The sequence below is a fragment of the Tupaia chinensis genome, unplaced genomic scaffold (assembly GCF_000334495.1).
Source record: "Tupaia chinensis unplaced genomic scaffold, TupChi_1.0 Scaffold143584_1, whole genome shotgun sequence".
Lineage (NCBI taxonomy): Eukaryota > Metazoa > Chordata > Mammalia > Scandentia > Tupaiidae > Tupaia > Tupaia belangeri.
This window is the reverse complement of record NW_006203430.1, coordinates 2,849,499-2,867,522: the sequence shown is the minus strand read 5'-3', so window position 1 is coordinate 2,867,522 and position 18,024 is coordinate 2,849,499. Positions and strand designations below refer to the sequence as shown.

At 40.3% G+C, this 18,024-nt stretch overlaps 1 protein-coding gene across 7 annotated transcripts in view; it reads right to left on the bottom strand.

Annotated features, from left to right (window-relative positions):
* Nucleotides 1–18,024, bottom strand: part of PTPRM (protein tyrosine phosphatase receptor type M) — a 732,676-nt gene that overhangs the window by 291,622 nt on the left and 423,030 nt on the right. For all 7 annotated transcript variants that reach the window (XM_027766560.1, XM_027766561.1, XM_027766562.1 and 4 more), the window contains one exon: nt 13,763–13,895. In XM_027766560.1, the coding sequence (XP_027622361.1) occupies nt 13,763–13,895 (133 nt within the window). The remainder of the gene's footprint in view (nt 1–13,762; nt 13,896–18,024) is intronic.

The following is an 18,024-nucleotide window of genomic DNA, read 5'->3' as shown; positions in this document are numbered from 1 at the left end:
TTTTTTTGGGTTTTTTTGCTATAGGACATGTATGTTCACCAGAGAGACAGAGAGCAAGAAATCATTCCCTGGGGGATGGCTGGCCACACCACAATCCCTTCACCTCCATCCTCCTGTCAGGATTTTAGGCATGCATACACATACGCCTGGCATGAGTTTTAAACTGCTGGGTCCAGGACTCAAACTGCGGTCAACGATGTGAGTGAGAGTCCAGTGGCGTAACCATTACTCCATCTGCTGGTTCCAAGATTTAATTTGTTTAAAAATCAAGATTTCTCTCTTTCTTTGGGGAGTCAAGAGGGATGAGAAGACCCTGACATTGTAATATACCTGACTGTAACTAGACAGTGATGCCTTCTCACCACTCACTCTGTGCCAGGGCGTCACCAGGGTAATTGTTATTGGCCTCCATAGGCAGTTATGATTATGATCCTAAACCTTTTGTGAACTTTGGAACCAGAATTCTAAGTCAACCCTAACTTGACAAATTATAAAGAAAAGTCTAAACTATTGTGACCACAAAACTGTGCATCCAACAGATGCAATTAAAATTAAGCAATTCTTACTGAAGACATCATTACACATTTCCAAGTGTTCCCTTAGGGGGCAATACCACTCTGGGATATGACTATTGGGTAAATATTTTCAGTAAATGCCATGTCCCCAATTCATTTTGAAGATCTTAATATATGAGAGGACTTTAAAATGTTCATCGACAATGGGATTCAAGTATGACTTTATTTTGGTGCAAAAGTTTTTGAAATCCATGCAAGTTTTTTTCATAGTATCTATTTTCTGTGAACTTTTTGAATACCCTTCATATTGCTGAGATTTTCCTCCCTTCCCTTTTAGTAAACATTAAGATTGGGGACCAGCAGTTGGTGTAATGGCTATGTCGCTGGACTCCCATGTAGTAGACTATGGTGGCTTAAACTCACGCCGGGCACGTGTGTGTGTGTGCCTAGGATCCCAAGAGGAGAATGGAGGAGAAGGGATTGTGGCATGGTCATCCTCTCTGGGGGGGGGGGTGATTTATCGCTTTCTGTCTCTTTGTCTCTGTCTTTCTGGTGAGCACACGCGCCCTATAGCAAAAACCTCTTAAAACAAAAAAATGGCTGAACACATGGCTGACCACAGTTTGAGTCTCAGACTTGGCAGCTTGCTTTCTCACTTTCTCTCTCTCTCTCTCTGGTCAAATTGAATAATAATGATAACAAATAAATAAATAAATCCTTAAAAAATGTATATTCCTAAAAATTAAAAGGAAAACAAACTGAAACAATTCAAAGTCAGTGCAATTCAAAGTCACTGTTAAAGGTTTTGGATTAAAGAGGTGTGCTTCTCTTTACATGATGAAATATATAGATGCCTACGATGGGCAAAACACTATACTAGGTGTGAGAATGGGGTGTCAAAGATGAGTAAAAGGAACCATCTCATAGCCCTTACTGCACTATAATCTAATAGGAAAAAAATAGATAGAACCCAAGTAATTCAAGAGTGTGAAAGTCAGGAGAGCATACAGTCAGTGCTGTAATGAACGAGAGAGGAGCAAGGTAAGCACCAAATCCCGGGTGTCCAAATTGAAATTCTGGTACTTAGGCAGGAGCTGTTGTGAGTCATTGCAAGAGCATAATTAATGTTGGAAAGTTGTCTTCATGCTTGCCTGTGCACCGGAGAGATAAAATAGACCATTCTTAGATAGAAAAACCTGGGCTGCATTTTTGCCAATTTTTTGTTTTGTTTTGACAAAGAAACAGAAGTATGCTGGATTTAATAAATGAGTCAATTTTTACTTAGTGCAGTAAAGCCCATAAAAATAGCTTCGCTTTAGATGCACCACAGTGGTCACAATAAGAACACAGTATATATGACGCTAACAATGACAAAAACATCTTCCAGAAAATTATGTGAATCATCATTCACTTTAGAAGGCACATGTTGTAAGGATACTGAACAAAAACATGCCTTTTCTATTAAAGTAAATACATTATTTTATTTATTATTATTTATTTTATTTGGAGAGATTTTTGCTATAGGGCATGTGTGCTCGCTAGAGAGACAGAGAGACAGAAAGTGAGAAATCACCCCTCCCCCACAGGGGATGACCACACTGCAATCCCTTCTCCATTCTCCACCTAGGGTTTTGGACACATCAACACACACCCAGAGTGAGTTTCAAGCCTCTGGGTTTTGGACTCAAACTACGATCAGCCATGTGGGAGTCCAATGCCTCAATTGCTGTGCCCCCCTGATGGTCCCAGTAAATATATTATTTAGTATAGTAGTATATTTTCTAATGCCAAGATTCAACTCAAATGACAATTCGTCTCCTAATAAACACAGTAGCTCCTCTTTATCCTTTTTGAATTAATTTTATATAATTTTTTTATAAATGAAACTAAATTAAAGATTCCAATAGAATCCCTTTCCCCCAAATTTTAGATTCATGTAAGATGAGGGATCACAAATTGTGCCCAAAGAAGTCAAGTAAGAAATTGGCATATTTTTCCTTAATGTATATATTTTTTTCATATGCTCTATTTTTCATTACTGTTTTATTAACAGAAAACAAAACTAGGAAGAATGAAAGAACTGAAATAATTAAGTTTGAATGAGGTTCAATGAGGTTCACTAAGCAAGATATAGATTAAATAATCACCCCAAGTATCCTTAGTTTTCACATTCTCAGGATTTCATACTCTACAGACAAGAAAGTGAGGTCATGTCAACATGAATAGAGATGCATACCCTCTGAAGAACATAAGGGCTTGGGAATTTCTACATACGTGATTTGTAACAACAACTCTGAAGGAGGATTAATTCTAGGACTGGAAATCTACCTCCATCTCAGTAAAGTACTCCTCAGTAGCTATAGTTTGACCCCCAAATAAATGTGTTCAGCCACTGTAATGGGATGGAAAGGAGGAACCCTTTGAGCATGGTGCCATATGGTGGTACCTTTGGAAAGAGATTAGTGATTAGGAAGTTAGGGCAGGGTCTCCAAGATGAGTTCTGGTATTTGCATAAAAAGGGGAAGTGAGGCAGGCAGAAGCCACATGGACACAGACTATACTTTGCTTTGAAGAAGATCCTGCCCTCTGCCCTGTCCTAGCCTTAGCAGAGCCTGGACCTTGGACCTCCAAGTAGTGAGCTAATGAACCTATTGTTCTTTACAAAATCACCCACGCTCAGGTGTTTCTGTTAGCCATGTAATAACAGACTAAGAAAGTGGCATAGTTGTGTGAGATTGAGTTCCTACACATATTTGAAAATGTGGGAGTGGTTTGGAACTAGGGAGTAGGTAATGAGGAGGAGGCCGGGAAAAACCTAGATTCTGATGGAAACTCTGATGAAAAGTAATTTAGAAACACACGGGAATGTTTTAGTGATTCGTTAAGTGGTGGTGACCAGAATGTTGGTAGAAATGTGGATAGTAAAAGCCATACTGAGGAGGTTTCAGAGGCAAATGGAGAATAACTTGTTGGAAGTTGGGAAAAAGCTCATCTGTGTTACACCATAGCAAATAAGTTGGCAGCAAATGTTGGTGTCCTAAAGCTTCATTGATTAAATTTAAGAGTTATGAAAATCTCATAAATGAAATTTCAAAGCAAAATACAGAAGAGACTACATGGTTATTCCTAATTGCCTTTAGTAAAATAAGAAAGGAATGAGCTGATTTAGAGAGAGAATTTATAATAAAAAGAAAAGCAGAAAGAAAATTTGGGGAAATTGGCAGCCTGACCATGTGGCAAAAGAATGGAAAAGCATGGTTGGCAGAGAAAAGTGTGACAAAGAGATTGGATGCTAAAGAGAAGGAGGGCTAGAAGGGGTCCAGGTGATAACTGTCAAGAAAACTGGGAGAGAATCTCCCAGGCCACTGTCCCTCCATCACAAGCACAGAAGCCTGAGAGTTGAGCAGTTGCAGGGGATTGGCCCCGGCTGGGCTTATTGTCCTGGGCCACCCTGGAAATCTGTTTCCTTCATCCCAATAAAGCATTCCTCAGTCCTGGCTGGGTTTCAAGTGGACATTGACCTGCCGTTAAGACTGTTGCTGCACTCTTTGCTCCCCAGTGCAAGTAGAAGATGCTGGTGGCAAGTGCATCTAGGTAATTCTTCAGATGACCAGAATACAAGAGCATGGAGACCCCTACTGAGATTTTGCAGAATGTTTCAGACTTCCCAGGAACTGCGGTGGGGCCTTTGGGAAGAGATTAGTGATTGAGGTTATGGTGGAGCCTCCATGATCAAGTTCTGGCGTGTCTATAAAAGGAGAAAATGAAACTGGCAGAAGCCACTTAGACACAGACCATGCTCTGCTTCAAATCCTGCCTTCTCACCAGAAGCTGGACCCTGAACCTCTAAATAGTGAACTGAATACATTTATATTTCTTTCTAAAATCACTCTGTGTCAGGTATTTCCTTTAGCAACACAATAATGGACTAAGATACGTAGTAAACATGCAAAACTCTTTTAAACTCTCATAAGAATTCTAGGGCTTGAGCTTCAGAGGTAATACACAAAAACACAACAAAAATACAGATTTTTAATAAGCTATGCTAATGGAGGGAGGATAAAAATGAGCCATTCCGGAAAGTTAGTGGGCATTAAAATTAGGAATCAAGGCCAGTCCCAGAGGTGCAGCAATAGTGCAAAGCTTTGCGATGCTGAACCTGTGGGAGAAGGTACTGGGTTAGTGTCCTGAGGTCTTCCTGTACATGCTAGGCATGTGCATGCGCATGCCCGTGATTCAGTCTGGTGGAGCTGGGGGTAGACTGTGGCTTGGTGACCCTGTTGGGGATGTCTTTTTCTTCTTCTCCTTCTGTCTCTTTCTCTCTCATGGAAACTTATGACATTAACAAAATAAACTTTAAAGATTAGGAATCAGTAGGACAACTGTGCCCTGAGTTGGCAGGTGAGAATTCAGCTCTACGGAATGTGGTCAAAGTTCAGGGCTAAGTGCATGGCCATGTAGCAAGAAGGCCCACAATCTAGTGGGTTTGGGAACCCTGTCTGGACTTCCTGACATGGTGGTAGTTGGACCAGCGAGGCTAAACACTGGCTCAGGGTCCGTATAGGTGTATGGCAGGTGCTTTAAGTACACTGAAGAGAGTAATGCTGTCCTGTTCCCACTCCAGGACACAGAACACTTGGTACTCTGCTGGGCCTGGGTCTGGCAGACTTTAATATATCCTTAAGTGTTTGTGTTTAACATCAAGACCATATCCACCCAAGAGCATTTGGGGCTTTGAGGATGCTCCCCAAGCTTGGTAGTTTTGACATCCCAGGACCTTTGGTTTCTCTCTCTGCAGGGAGCAATTTCCCCGTAATCCAGCCCTGTCCTTGACTGAGAAGGAACCTCTGCATAAAGAATCCTGAAGGTCAGTATGGCTGAAGAATGAGTCTGCTCTGGCTTCATGGTAAGGGGACAATGAGCTGTCTTACCCCAGGTGCCTGTGTTCCTAGCTCTTCCTATGAAAGACCCAGGTTGTGTGTGTGTGTACCCTTGGGAGCACAGGAGTGTAGCTTTCTGTAGGCAGAGGAGGAGGGTCCCCCTGTAAATGAGAGACATCCTGCTTTGCTCTATTCCTGCACCTGGAAACAAAGGACTCTGTGGCAGGCACATGAAGGGCATTGAGATTGGAAAGGCAGCTACAGCTTGAATGCTAGCATTTTAGGCATAATATGAATTCAGTTAATAATTATTGATGTCAGCACTTTAAATGCATTAACTAGTGGGACCAGGAGATGGTGTAATGGCTACATCACTGGACTCCCACGTAGTCGACAGTGGTTCGAGTCCTGGACTCGGTGGCTTAACCTCACGCTGGGTGCATGTGCATGCGTGCCCAAAATCCTGAGAGGAGAATGGCAGAGAAGGGACTGCAGTGTGGCCATCTCCCCTGGGGGGTGATTTACTGCTTTCTGTCTCTCTGGTGAGCACATGTGCCCCATAGCAAAAATCTATCTTAAAAAACAAACAAACAGGGAACCAGCAGTTAGCGTAATGGCTATGTCGCTGGACTCCCATGTAGTCGACCGCGGTTCATGTCCCGGACCCGGTGGCTTAAAACTCACGCCGGGCGCGTGTGCGTGTGTGCCCAAGATCCCGAGAGGAGAATGGAGGAGAAGGGATTGCGGCGTGACCATCCCCCCTGGGGGGTGATTTCTCGCTTTCTGTCTCTATGTCTCTCTCTGTCTGTCTGGCGAGTGCACGCGCCCTACAGTGAAAAGCTCTCAAAAACAAACAAACAAACAAACAAACAAAAAACAAAAAACCAGTCATTAACTGGTTTTCTTCTCAAGCACTTTATGACTTACTGTTCACTTGGTCTAGTTAGGGAAACTGAGGGGCGTGAATCTTGGTGACTTGTCCAAGATCATACAGCTAGTAAGCTCCAGAGCCAAGATGTGCTCACAAAGCACCTGTCACCAGAGCCCCCACTCTCACCTCCTGTGGCTCACAGACACCAGCACTGGCCTCTGAGGTGGGAGGGGTGCATCTGACACTCCCTTGCTTCATGACTACTAAACTTGGCATGTTTCTCTCATCCATTAAACCACGCAAGGACACGGCATCCTCACTGTTGTGTGAACAGAAGTAAACTTACGAACCCACAAGTGACACCAATTACACATACTCAAAAGGATTTTAAAAATGCTTGTGTAAAGGAAGAAATGGAAAAAGGTTTGGGTAGCTAACGCCCCATGCTGGCTCAAGGAGCTGAAGAGTGCTGACAATTTCCCATACCTGTAGACTTAAAGCGGTGATAAACTGCAATCAGCCAATAAACATACTGTGTTTTCAGCTGATGATTACAGTGAGCACCCGAGTTTCACAGAGCAAGATGCATGTTTGAGTTTTACTTACATAAACCTGAGTAGCAGGGTAATTAAGAATCAGAAACACCTGGATTTACCTAGGCTCTGCCACATACTACCTATGAAGAGACTTCACAAATTTTGTGGAAAAATGGAATTAAAGTACGATTTTATTTTGTCACAAACAATTGGAAATCATGAATAATTTTTTTTTCATAATATGCAGTTTCTATTAATTTTTTGAAGACCACCCCTATACGTGCTGTGGGATAAATTTCAGAACTTCTGGGTCCTTAAGCATGTACCATGCACCATCTATGTACATACACACTGTCATTAAATCTTCAGCATGTCCCTGTAAAGTACACATGATCATCAGCATTTCATTTTACCTGTGCAAACTAGTTCAGAGAGGTTTTAAGTAACTCACTTAAATCAACACTGCTACAAAGCAGACAGCAGGAAGTGGAACATCTGCAGACAGCCATGCCCCTTATCATTTTCTGACACTTTCCACCTATAAGAGGAAAAATTGGAGCCTGCACTCCCTCCCTTCATTTTAAAAGTAAAATCTTCATAACATGTCTCCAAGGAACAATAGACCATAGCTTAGAAATAGGAGCTAATGGGGAACCAGCAGTTAGCGTAATGGCTATGTCACTGGACTCCCACGTAGTCGACCGTGGTTCGTATCCCGGACCCGGTGGCTTAAAACTCACGCCGGGCGCGTGTGCGTGCGTGCCCAAGATCCTGAGAGGAGAATGGAGGAGAAGGGATTGCGGCGTGACCATCCCCCCTGGGGGTGATTTCTCGCTTTCTGTCTCTATGTCTCTCTCTGTCTGTCTGGCGAGCGCACGCGCCCTACAGTGAAAATCTCTCAAAAAAAAAAAAAAAAAAAAGAAAAAGAAATAGGAGCTAATGGAGGAGCTATCAGAATAATCGCATAATGTCCAGGTTAGAGAGACCTCTTTAAAAGGTCAATTTGTCCAAATCTCCCTTGTCCACATGTCTATTCAGTTATCTAGGACCTGAAGGATTGAAATGACGTCTATACATATTGGTATGCACATATGTCTTGTTTCAGGCATGCTTAAAACATACGCTAGGGTAGAGAAATTGCAATAACTAGTTCTTATTTATATGGCTGCAGAGCAAGTCCACAGATTTTAAATCAGAATCATGAGGAAATAGCTATATATGACCTTCACAATGTAGTTTTAGGAAAGGTGATTCCGAAACGGGAGTCCGGAGTTAAGATGTTTTCTACATATCAGTCGTACATAGCTATAGTGGGGAAAATCCTATCTCATATGTAAACAGATAGAACGGGGGAACTATAGTTAATGTCAACTTGCCTCTGGCCACATGCTGCAGGCATCTCTTTGAAAAGAGGGCTTTCATCAAATTTTCCCTCTTATCTTTTTTGTTTCATGATGTCTTCAGAAATATATCCCATTTTTATTATGATTTCTTCTTGGTAGTATTGCTATTGCTTAAATATAATAGAATGGACCCTAAATATTTTATAACATGGTATATTTCCAAAATGTACCTCCATTAAAATGTGTTAGATAGAGGAGACAGAGGCATAGTGTTTTAGGATTAAAATGGTTATAGTCACCTGTAACAGGTATGCATGTATTAGAATAGCTACCATTTACTGGGTTGCTCAAGAAATTATGTCTCTTTAATTATTTCCAAATAGCTGCAACTTCTTGATTTCTAAGTACCACAATGGCTTGGACAAAATTATTACTGTAATTAATACAAATGTTCTCAAACTTCTGAAAGATCTATGGCAATTTTAGAAACAATAGTAAATATAATTAATCATGGTAAAATTGATGGTGCTTATACACTAAATTCTGTCAAACATGTTATGGAGATAAATTATTCCTTATAAAAACGGGCTGAAAATGAAGGTACTTTCACTTATACAAATATATTTCATTATACATAGGTGAAACATGGTGAAAAATAAATATCTCCTACTTAAGTTAGCATCAACATTTGTTCTTTCAAGAGGACACATAATTTTGACAAGAATATAAAAAGAAATTGCTTTGCTTACATAAAAAATAAGTGTATATGTAAAAATTTTTAAAGAAAAGATTTCATGTTATATTTATATAAGTGAAGACCAAATGGATTAATATTCATAACCCAAAATAACAAATAGTCATTGATTGGTGATAAGTTTGTAAAATATTATAGCCAAATAACACTAACGATTATGACAATTTTGTGTCATTCTTGTCTGCATGTAAAAGAATTCCATCAGTTACTATCAGGTGAACAGATTTTATATTTTATTAGAGGCCCCTCTCCAGCAGCTATTTTTTTTCTTTTTTTTTTTTTTGTAGAAGGCCTGTCCTTCAGAAGGCAGAATAATCTTAGCTAACCCAATAATTGACAATGCCTCCCAACCAAAGGCCAAGCAATTCTCTGGTGTTTGCTATATTCTATTCTGGGCTGAGCTGCTCTGGCAAGCTACAAGCACAGACAGTAACCACTGGCTCATCCTGAGTATCCTCAGACTTCCAGTTTTATTTCCAGAAATACTGATGAATTTGTTTTACCCACACTTTCCCTTGGGCTCAGTCTGTTTTTATGACCAATATATTTACTTGGTGACTCAGAACACAATAGGTAGAAGAAAAATAGGCTAATTAACTGGCCCGTTTGGGAATGAACTCCAAGTTTGAGAGCCTTTGTTTTTGTTTTGTTTTGTTTTGTTTTGAGAGTTTTTTGCTATAGGGTGTGTGCACTCGCCAGAGAGACAGAAAGTGAGAAATCACCCCCCAAGAAGGGGGGATGGTCATGCCGCAATCCCTTCTCCTCTATTCTTCTCTCAGGATCATGGGCACACATGCACACATGCCCGGCGTGAGTTTAAGCCACTGGGTCCAGGACTCAAACCATAGTCGACTACATAGGAGTCCAATGACATAGCCATTACACTAGCTGCTGATCCCAGAGAGACTTTGGTTTTAATTGGCAAAAAAGACTAATCACACACACACACACACACACACACACACACACACATATTTATTTCATTCATGAGAGAAAGACAGAGAGGAAAGAAAGACAAGTTACTTCCAACAGAGCCCTCACACCATGATCTGCCCACGTCATAGCTGGCCTGGATCATGTACATGTGTGTGCCCACATGCTCAGGGAGGTCCTAGGACACAAACCCAGAACCTTTCCACAAGGGACCAGTTGCATTACTGCTGTGCCAGCAGTGCCAATAATATATTAAAATCCACTCCTGAGGCAGTTCATTTTCTTCCTTTCCTCTCATTCCCTTTTGCATTTCCCCACTGCCTCCCTTTATTGATTCAGGGCCTCCTGTGTGACATGGAGGTAAAAGGTAAACTTCTCACCAGCTACCATGGCTGCGCCTGAACAGAGAAAGTTTTGGGAAAAACTACTGCTTGGGTTCAAATAATGAAATGCTCTGAGATGCCACCGATTGTACTTCAAGGAGAGCAAAGGTAGGGGACCAGCAGGTGGCATAGTAGTTAAGGTGCTAGATTCCCACATGGCTGACTATGGTTCATATCTGGGACCAGGTGGCTTGAAACAAGTACATGTGCATGCATGCCCAAAATCTTGAGAGGAGAATGGAGGAAAAGGGATTGCAGCGTGGCCATCCCTGTGGAGGGTGATTTCTCATTTTTCTGTCTGTCTCTCTCTGGCAAGCAAACATGCCCTATAGCAAAAACTCTTTTAAAAATAAAAAGAATAGTAAAGGTATAATGATATCACCAGGGGCTGCTACCTAAAAGAAAACCGGGTATTTTAGAATTGGGAGGTGTTTCAAAGATCACTTAGTCCAATTTTCTTAGCTTACAAATGAGGAAACTCAGGACCAGAGACATTCAGAATCACAACGTCAATTAAAATACAGAACTGGGCAGGAAACAGCAGTTAGCGTAATGGCTATGTCGCTGGACTCCCACGTAGTCAACTGTGGTTCGCATCCTGGACCCGGTAGCTTAAAACTCACGCCGGGCGCGTGTGCGTGTGTGCCCAAGATCCCGAGACAAGAATGGAGGAGAAGGGATTGCAGCGTGACCATCCCCCCTGGGGGGTGATTTCTCGCTTTCTGTCTCTATGTCTCTCTCTGTCTGTCTGGTGAGCGCACGCGCCCTGTAGTGAAAACCTCTCCAAAAAATAAACAAACAAAAAAACCAGAACTAGGAATTTCTAGTCTAGATTTAGTGTTCTTACCAATGCTGCTTGTTATTTAGCAATAAAATTTCAGCACCCTATCTGTGATTAGTATCATGCTTTAACTATTCTGCTTTGTTTTAAAAATTTGAATTTCAGTTTAAAAAATACTGAACAGTTAGAAGTATTAAGAGTGTCTATTAAATATCAGAGTTTGCATCACGTGATTCTGCAGGTCTAAAATATACAAGTTTTACATTTACAGGCATAGGATATGGGCTTATTTGCTTTAGGGAGAAAATAATCTATTTTTTTCAGAAAAAACAAGTGCAAATGTGGCACATGCTGTGAAGACCACCCTTTTAAAGATTATTCTTTAGTAAATAGTCATGTAAATCTGACATGACTTATTGGTATGGAGACTAAAGTTGTATCAAGGCCACATAGTACCCTAGGCAATCTCTTTAAATGCATAATTTATAATATAACCTCTGTTGCTACCTGAGAGACCTAGGTAGAATAATGAATTAATCCAGCAGAAATAGCCCCTTGGAGGATTAGTTAACATTTAGCTAGGGTCACCAGGCCAACTGGATTAGTAGTTTCAGGCTATTCCTCACAGAGAGCTTGCCAGATGACACAAAAATCTAACATATTTTTAAAATTTAAAATAAATCTCCTTGAGCTGCTTAGTTGACTATCTAGGTGTGGAAGGGCCTACTGATGCTTAGGATTTATTTGTTCATATTTTTAAAAATGTACTAACTCCTGGTACCAAAAATAAGCTACCTTCATAAAATCAAGATGGGAAAAAGTTGGACATTCAGGAGATTATATGAGGGTTCAGGAAAAGAGGGAATAAAAATTAAAAAGAAAGATAAATATGGAAGAAAAAAGAAATAGAGGGAGGTATACAGTTAAAGAAGGGTAAAGCAGAGAGAGGTACAGAGACATAGAACGGAAAAGGAAAAATAAACAAAATAAAGAGACAAATGATGGGTGAAAAAAAAAGACAAGATCCAAAGGAGTTATGACAAGTGGGAAGGAAGAACTGAGATGAAGAAGCCCAAAGATTAGCGATATTTACAGCTTTGCCAGAAAAACATCCTGTCCTGGGACCTACCTAGACCCACAAATATATGGTGAATGGGGTGTGGTGGCGCCTGCCCTATGACAAAAAACATAGGGCAAATGAAGAAGTGAGAAAATGAGTTTATGTATGTCTCTATATATTTGGATACTGATAAATCCATCAAATATTGCAGCTACCCAGGTTTTTGTCTTACTTCTTGACATTCCTTCTTCTTGCTCTGCAAGAACATTGAGTGACCTCATCCAAACCCAAGCTTCAGCCCCAGGAATGACAATGACTTCCTGACTGTGGAAATTAGTTCCTCGCCTACAACAGCCTATACAACTGTTCAGTGGAACTGAAGAAACCTCGAACTTTACATGTGCAAAGCTGTAAAGAAATTAAATCTATCACAGTTAAAGAAGAAGGGCAAAGAAGAGAGAGCTATCTCTACTCTCCAACTATGTTCTAGTTCCTATTGTCCACACTTGGGTGAATGGTGATTTCCACTAACTTGTCCACACCAGTAACGAGGTCCTTTCAATAGTGCTCCTTCTCCCTCCAAACAGCGACTAAAATGAATTCCTAAGTATTTCTCAAGTTACTTCCTCTTTCCATTCACTTTCATTCATCCTCCTGACTCAAGCTCGGCTTTCTCTTCACTTTGCTCAATCCTAACACCAGAGAAATCTTTCTAAGATGAGAATTACGTCATGTTTAAAGACCATCGGCAGAATTCAGAATCAAATTCAGCCTTGTTACCCGACCAGATAAGATGGTCAAGACCTCACTGTGCCAATTTCTCCACCCTCACCTCTTGCTATCCATGACTTTATGCCCCTGTTCTGTGACCAGAAGTGTTTTCACACTACAGAGTAAAGGAATAAGACCCATATATTATTCTCTCTGTTTGGGAAAATATATTGCATTTTACCATCTGTATTTTTATGTTGATCATCTTTATATAAATTAACATTTTTATTATTAAGCAAGTTTTCATGTGTTTTTATAAAACAAAGTCTTCTGTATTCTTTAAGTAAGGGAGAAAAGGCTCATTTAGATCCAGACCTGTTTTGCTCCTCACCCAGACTGTGCCGTGGCTAGTCAGGGGAATCTTATAACAGACAACACACTTTATGCCTTGTCCTTCCTTGTACATGCCAATGCCACGCACTTTTTTCTGTTGGGCTGTTCTTTAAGGTGCTCTTTCTCATGGCTGATTGCACTGTTTAGCTGCCTTAGCATGGTGTCTGCAACTAGCATGGGCTCAATATATTCTATCGTCATCATCAACATCATTATAATGGGAAGAAAGTGTCGTTTTTCTCATATTATCAAGAATATCAAACACGTCAGCATGTTAGTGATAAGCACTAAGCATTTCCTAGTGCATTAAACGGCTTTTACGGTTTTACAGAGCTTTCTGTACCACTCTGTGCAAAGTCAGGTGATTCTTCTGTTTTTCTGGCATGCTCTGCCTTATCTATTCAGGCAAAATCACAGCCATTTACTCTAAATTTTTGTCCCATAACACTAAACGCTATATGATGAAAAATGTGAACAATCACAGAGTCACAGATGTGTCTTAGTCATTAAAGCCAAACCAGTAACTGAATATTTCACACACACAAAGCAACCTGGCAGACAATGGGATGTAACTCTAGCTTTGGCAACAGCTAGGAGCTCACCTTTTCTTCATTACCAACACAACTCCAAGAAATATAATAACGAACAGCAAGATGCCAGCAATGACTCCAGCAATTTTGACCGTGTGGTCTGTCTGCTTCTCAGGTTCTGGGACTGGCTTTGGAGTAGCAGCTCCTGCAGTTGAAAGGAAATGAAAAAGAAGAGAGAGTGGGTAAGAGAGAATAAAGATATTACATTTTAAAAAAATTTGCTGCATTTAACAGCATAATAAGACTTATCGGAGCCAACAGACAGACAAGCTTTCGTTTCTTAAACAGCTTTCATATGCTCTGAAAGGAGTATAATTGTTTGCGTTGTTCTTCAATATTTTACTAAACCATAACACAAGCTGGATTGCACATCCTTGCCTGACCCTTTTATAAGAGACTCTTCTCAAACACAATTTAAAAATATTTTTATTATCTCTATTGGCTCTTGCTCTTTCTGCTGTTTGAAAACTTGCTAACCACACAGTAGCTATCCCTTGTAAGCCTTTATCCAAATTTGATTTGCTGGAACATTTTCCTCAATTATTTTTCATAAATGAAGCAGCAATTCCATAACATATTAGCCCAAACACCTGGAAAAGTGAGATAAGCTCATTTACCATGCATTTTACCAGCAATTGTTTTTTAACACAATAGTTTCCCCTCCTGCCTTTGGAAATCTAAATCTAGGTCACATCTGGTAGGCAAGACTCCTTCTAAGCAATTTATTCACAAAGTGGGAAGCAGCTGATGATCACACCACTGGCACCCACATTTAATATCTGTTTAAATGAGATAACCAGGGCCTCACAGCAGCGGCTACTGTCTTAGCTCCCTTCTCTTTCCCATTTCCAGAACACCGTTTGTCCTGTTTACAGTATAATGTGATGGAATGTCAAACCCATGTCTGTTGAAATATCCATTTCCTCTGCTAAATGAGTTCAGGATGAAAAATATTAGGAGTATACGAGTGTAATGTTCAAGTCACTAAACAGATTTTTCTTTTTTTTGAAAGCTTCTACTTTTTAAATCAGGATATGATGGTGCTCAACTTCTGAGCCATTATATCACCCTTCCTAAGTAGGCCTAAGTAAACTTACCTAAGGACGTTTATTTTTATATTTATTCATAATTAACATTTTATACAAGAGACTGTGCACCCTGAACTCAGCTGGGCTATTAGACTGACATGAGGAAGCCAGTTAAGATCAGGGAAGAAAATGAGGCGGAAGATGCAAACGCCACATTTGTCTCAGTTTCCATTACAAACACATCCCATCAAAGTGACAGTCATAAAGACAGCAGTTGCAGAGTAAAATGCACATGTTATTAAGTAAAAGCTGTCTCGGATAAACCTTTACAGGTCAGTTTTATTCCTGACAACTTCAAGAGGATGATCTGCTATGTTGTTTGAATGAAAATCCCTGGAACTAGATGTCCAGTTAAACCTTGAAAGTATTCATGTTAAATCGTTATGATAACTATATCTGAAATATACCACTCGAACATACTACTGAAATACACAACCAGCTGTACAATGTGGAGGCAACTGCCCCAATTAAAAAACTGCTAAGAAAACTGAAAGATAAAATGCGTATGTAATGGATAAATACAAAGTTTTTTTTTTAATCAAGTAAGCAAAAAGAAGTAACATTTCAAATCTACAACACCAAAACAATTTTCAGTGCTTTTCAATTTCCATTTTTTATTTAATTAAGAAAATAAAAACTTAAAAAAAATCAAGTTGCTTTATTCTTCCAAATGCTGACATACTGGAAGCCATTCCACTTCTCACCATAGAGTGCTAGTTTTCCAAATATATTTCTAAATAAATGATTTTTAAAAATTTACTTATTTCCTCCATGAGCAAAAGAGACAGAGAACATCCCCAACAGGGTCTAAACTCAAAGATCTAGCCCCTTCCTCGGCCGGTCCTGGATCATGGCATCTGTGTACTCAGGAAAGTCTCTGAACATGGACCCAGAAACTGCCCATGTAGGTCAGTCTCACAGACCACTGTTTTTAACTGCTGCAGCACCGGCTGGCTCCTAAACAAGGTTTAAAGTGTTTTGGTTTTGGTGACTAAATTATGTTGGAAGTATAATACCGGGGAAAGAAAGTGTTCTGAAAAACTTACTGAGATTAAAAAATTTAAATATAAAAAATAGCATGGATACAATCAAGACATGTAAGTAAACTCAGTAAGAGAAGAATTTGCCCAAAGATAGTTACATTTGCTTCTGTTAATCAACAAATACAAGTTGAGCATCTCTTATCCAAAATGGCTTGGAAGATCTGCATATACATAATGCAATATTCTGGGACTGGGACCGAAGTCTAAACATAAATTCCATTCATGTTTCACATAACCCAAAGGTAATGCTATTTTATTTTTGTTTTCTTTTTGGTATTGCAGCATTTTGACTATGACTTCTCACATGAGGTCAGGTATGGAATTTTTTATGTAGGGTTCCCAAAAAGTTTCAGATTTTTGGAGCACTGCGGATTTTGGTATTATGGACGTTCATCCTGTAGTTATTTTTGCAACAGTTTACCTAGGCTCTATGAGAACTAGTGAATGATTCTGTACATTCTGCTTTGGACTGAGAGGTAGTCCCCTGCAGCATTTTGTCCTCTTCAGGAAGCAGGCAAGCACATTGTTATGCAGCTGGCATAACCTCAGTACTATCATTCTTTAGCACTGACTTTTAACTCATTTCACATTGCAGGTCAAGAAAATGAAATGTTCTATCTCTGCATGACACAGTTGCAAGGCGATTATGGTAGCAATCATGCAAAATGGGACAGTAACTCAAAAAAGGTAGGAGGGTTGTCTGTGACTCAGCTTCTGGATGATTCTGGTGTTTGAGTTTAAGATTATTCTGGAGAAGCATCAACATAAACAAGAAACTGGGATGAAATAAATCACAGTAAGTCACTTCAGATGATCTGATGAATGGTGCTATTGTTTGAGTATGTTCCCTGAAAATTCATGTGCTGGGTCACTGGAATGGGATTAAGAGTATAAAAATTTGACTGTTATGTTGAGAGGTGGGGCTTGTGGGAGGAAATTAGGATTCTGGTCATCAGTCACCCATGACTGACTCCTGGTATAAGGAGAGGGAGTGAGACAGAGACGTGCATATGGAACACAGACCACACTCTCCTGCCCTCCGCCATGTTGTGATGCAGCCCCATCGGAGGTGGCCCTGGACCTTGGACCTTCAGTGAGCTAAGAAATCACCCAGTTTCGGGTATTTTCTGTTGTTAGGAACTACGTGGGCTAGAACCGTGGGTAGCGTAGATTCTGGGTTTCCTCTAGATGCAGCAACGGCTGCCCTTCTCCAGAATTCTTCTCCCCCTTGTCCTTCCTGAAAGGAGTATCTCTAGGTTCTCCTTAGACAGGACACTCACTTCTCCACTTTTACTTCATTGGAAACATGTAGTTGTGGTTAGGAGCTGTCAGTCAGCCTTGGACAGAGGACAATGTATGACAGAATTTGGTTGCAACTGATAGTATTTTTCCACTTTTACCCAAATCAAAACTAACAAATCCACTGGCCAAAGAGTAGTTTTAATATTTTCTCCTCTGTTATTATTTTTTTCCAGGTTTCCAATGACATACATTTTATTCGACTACCCCCCCATCCCTTTTGTATAAATCTAATTCTTCATAGAAAGGCATTTTTCCCTCTCTTTTCTCTCCATTATGCTTAGAGTATGGCATGTTTTAATTCTTTTTCAAGAAAATAAACCTGAAAGTGTGCACATAACAGTGGGCATCATGCAGGCTTGATCTTGTTCATTAAAATGATGACTAAGCTGTCACAAGGAAGGTGGGGGTGAGAGGCTGCTAACTCCAGAGCACAGTCCTCATAGAAGTCCACTCTACTGACTCCTAGTGATGATTCTGCATATTTTATTTATTTATTTATTTATTTGGAGAGATTTTTGCTATAGGGTGCGTGTGCTCGCCAGACAGACGGAGAGAGAGACATAGAGACAGAAAGCGAGAAATCGCCCCCCGGGGGGATGGTCACGCCGCAATCCCTTCTCCTCCATTCTACTCTCTGGATCTTGGGCACGCACACACACACGCCCGGCGTGAGTTTTAAGCCACCGGGTCTGGGAGTGAACCTCGGTCGACTGCGTGGGAGTCCAGAGACATAGCCATTATGCTAACTGCTGGTTCCCTTTTATTATTTATTTTTATGTTGAAAAATTTTAAAAGGGTGGCATTCTAGGTTAACTGCATTGTTTAAGGTTTCAGATAAAAC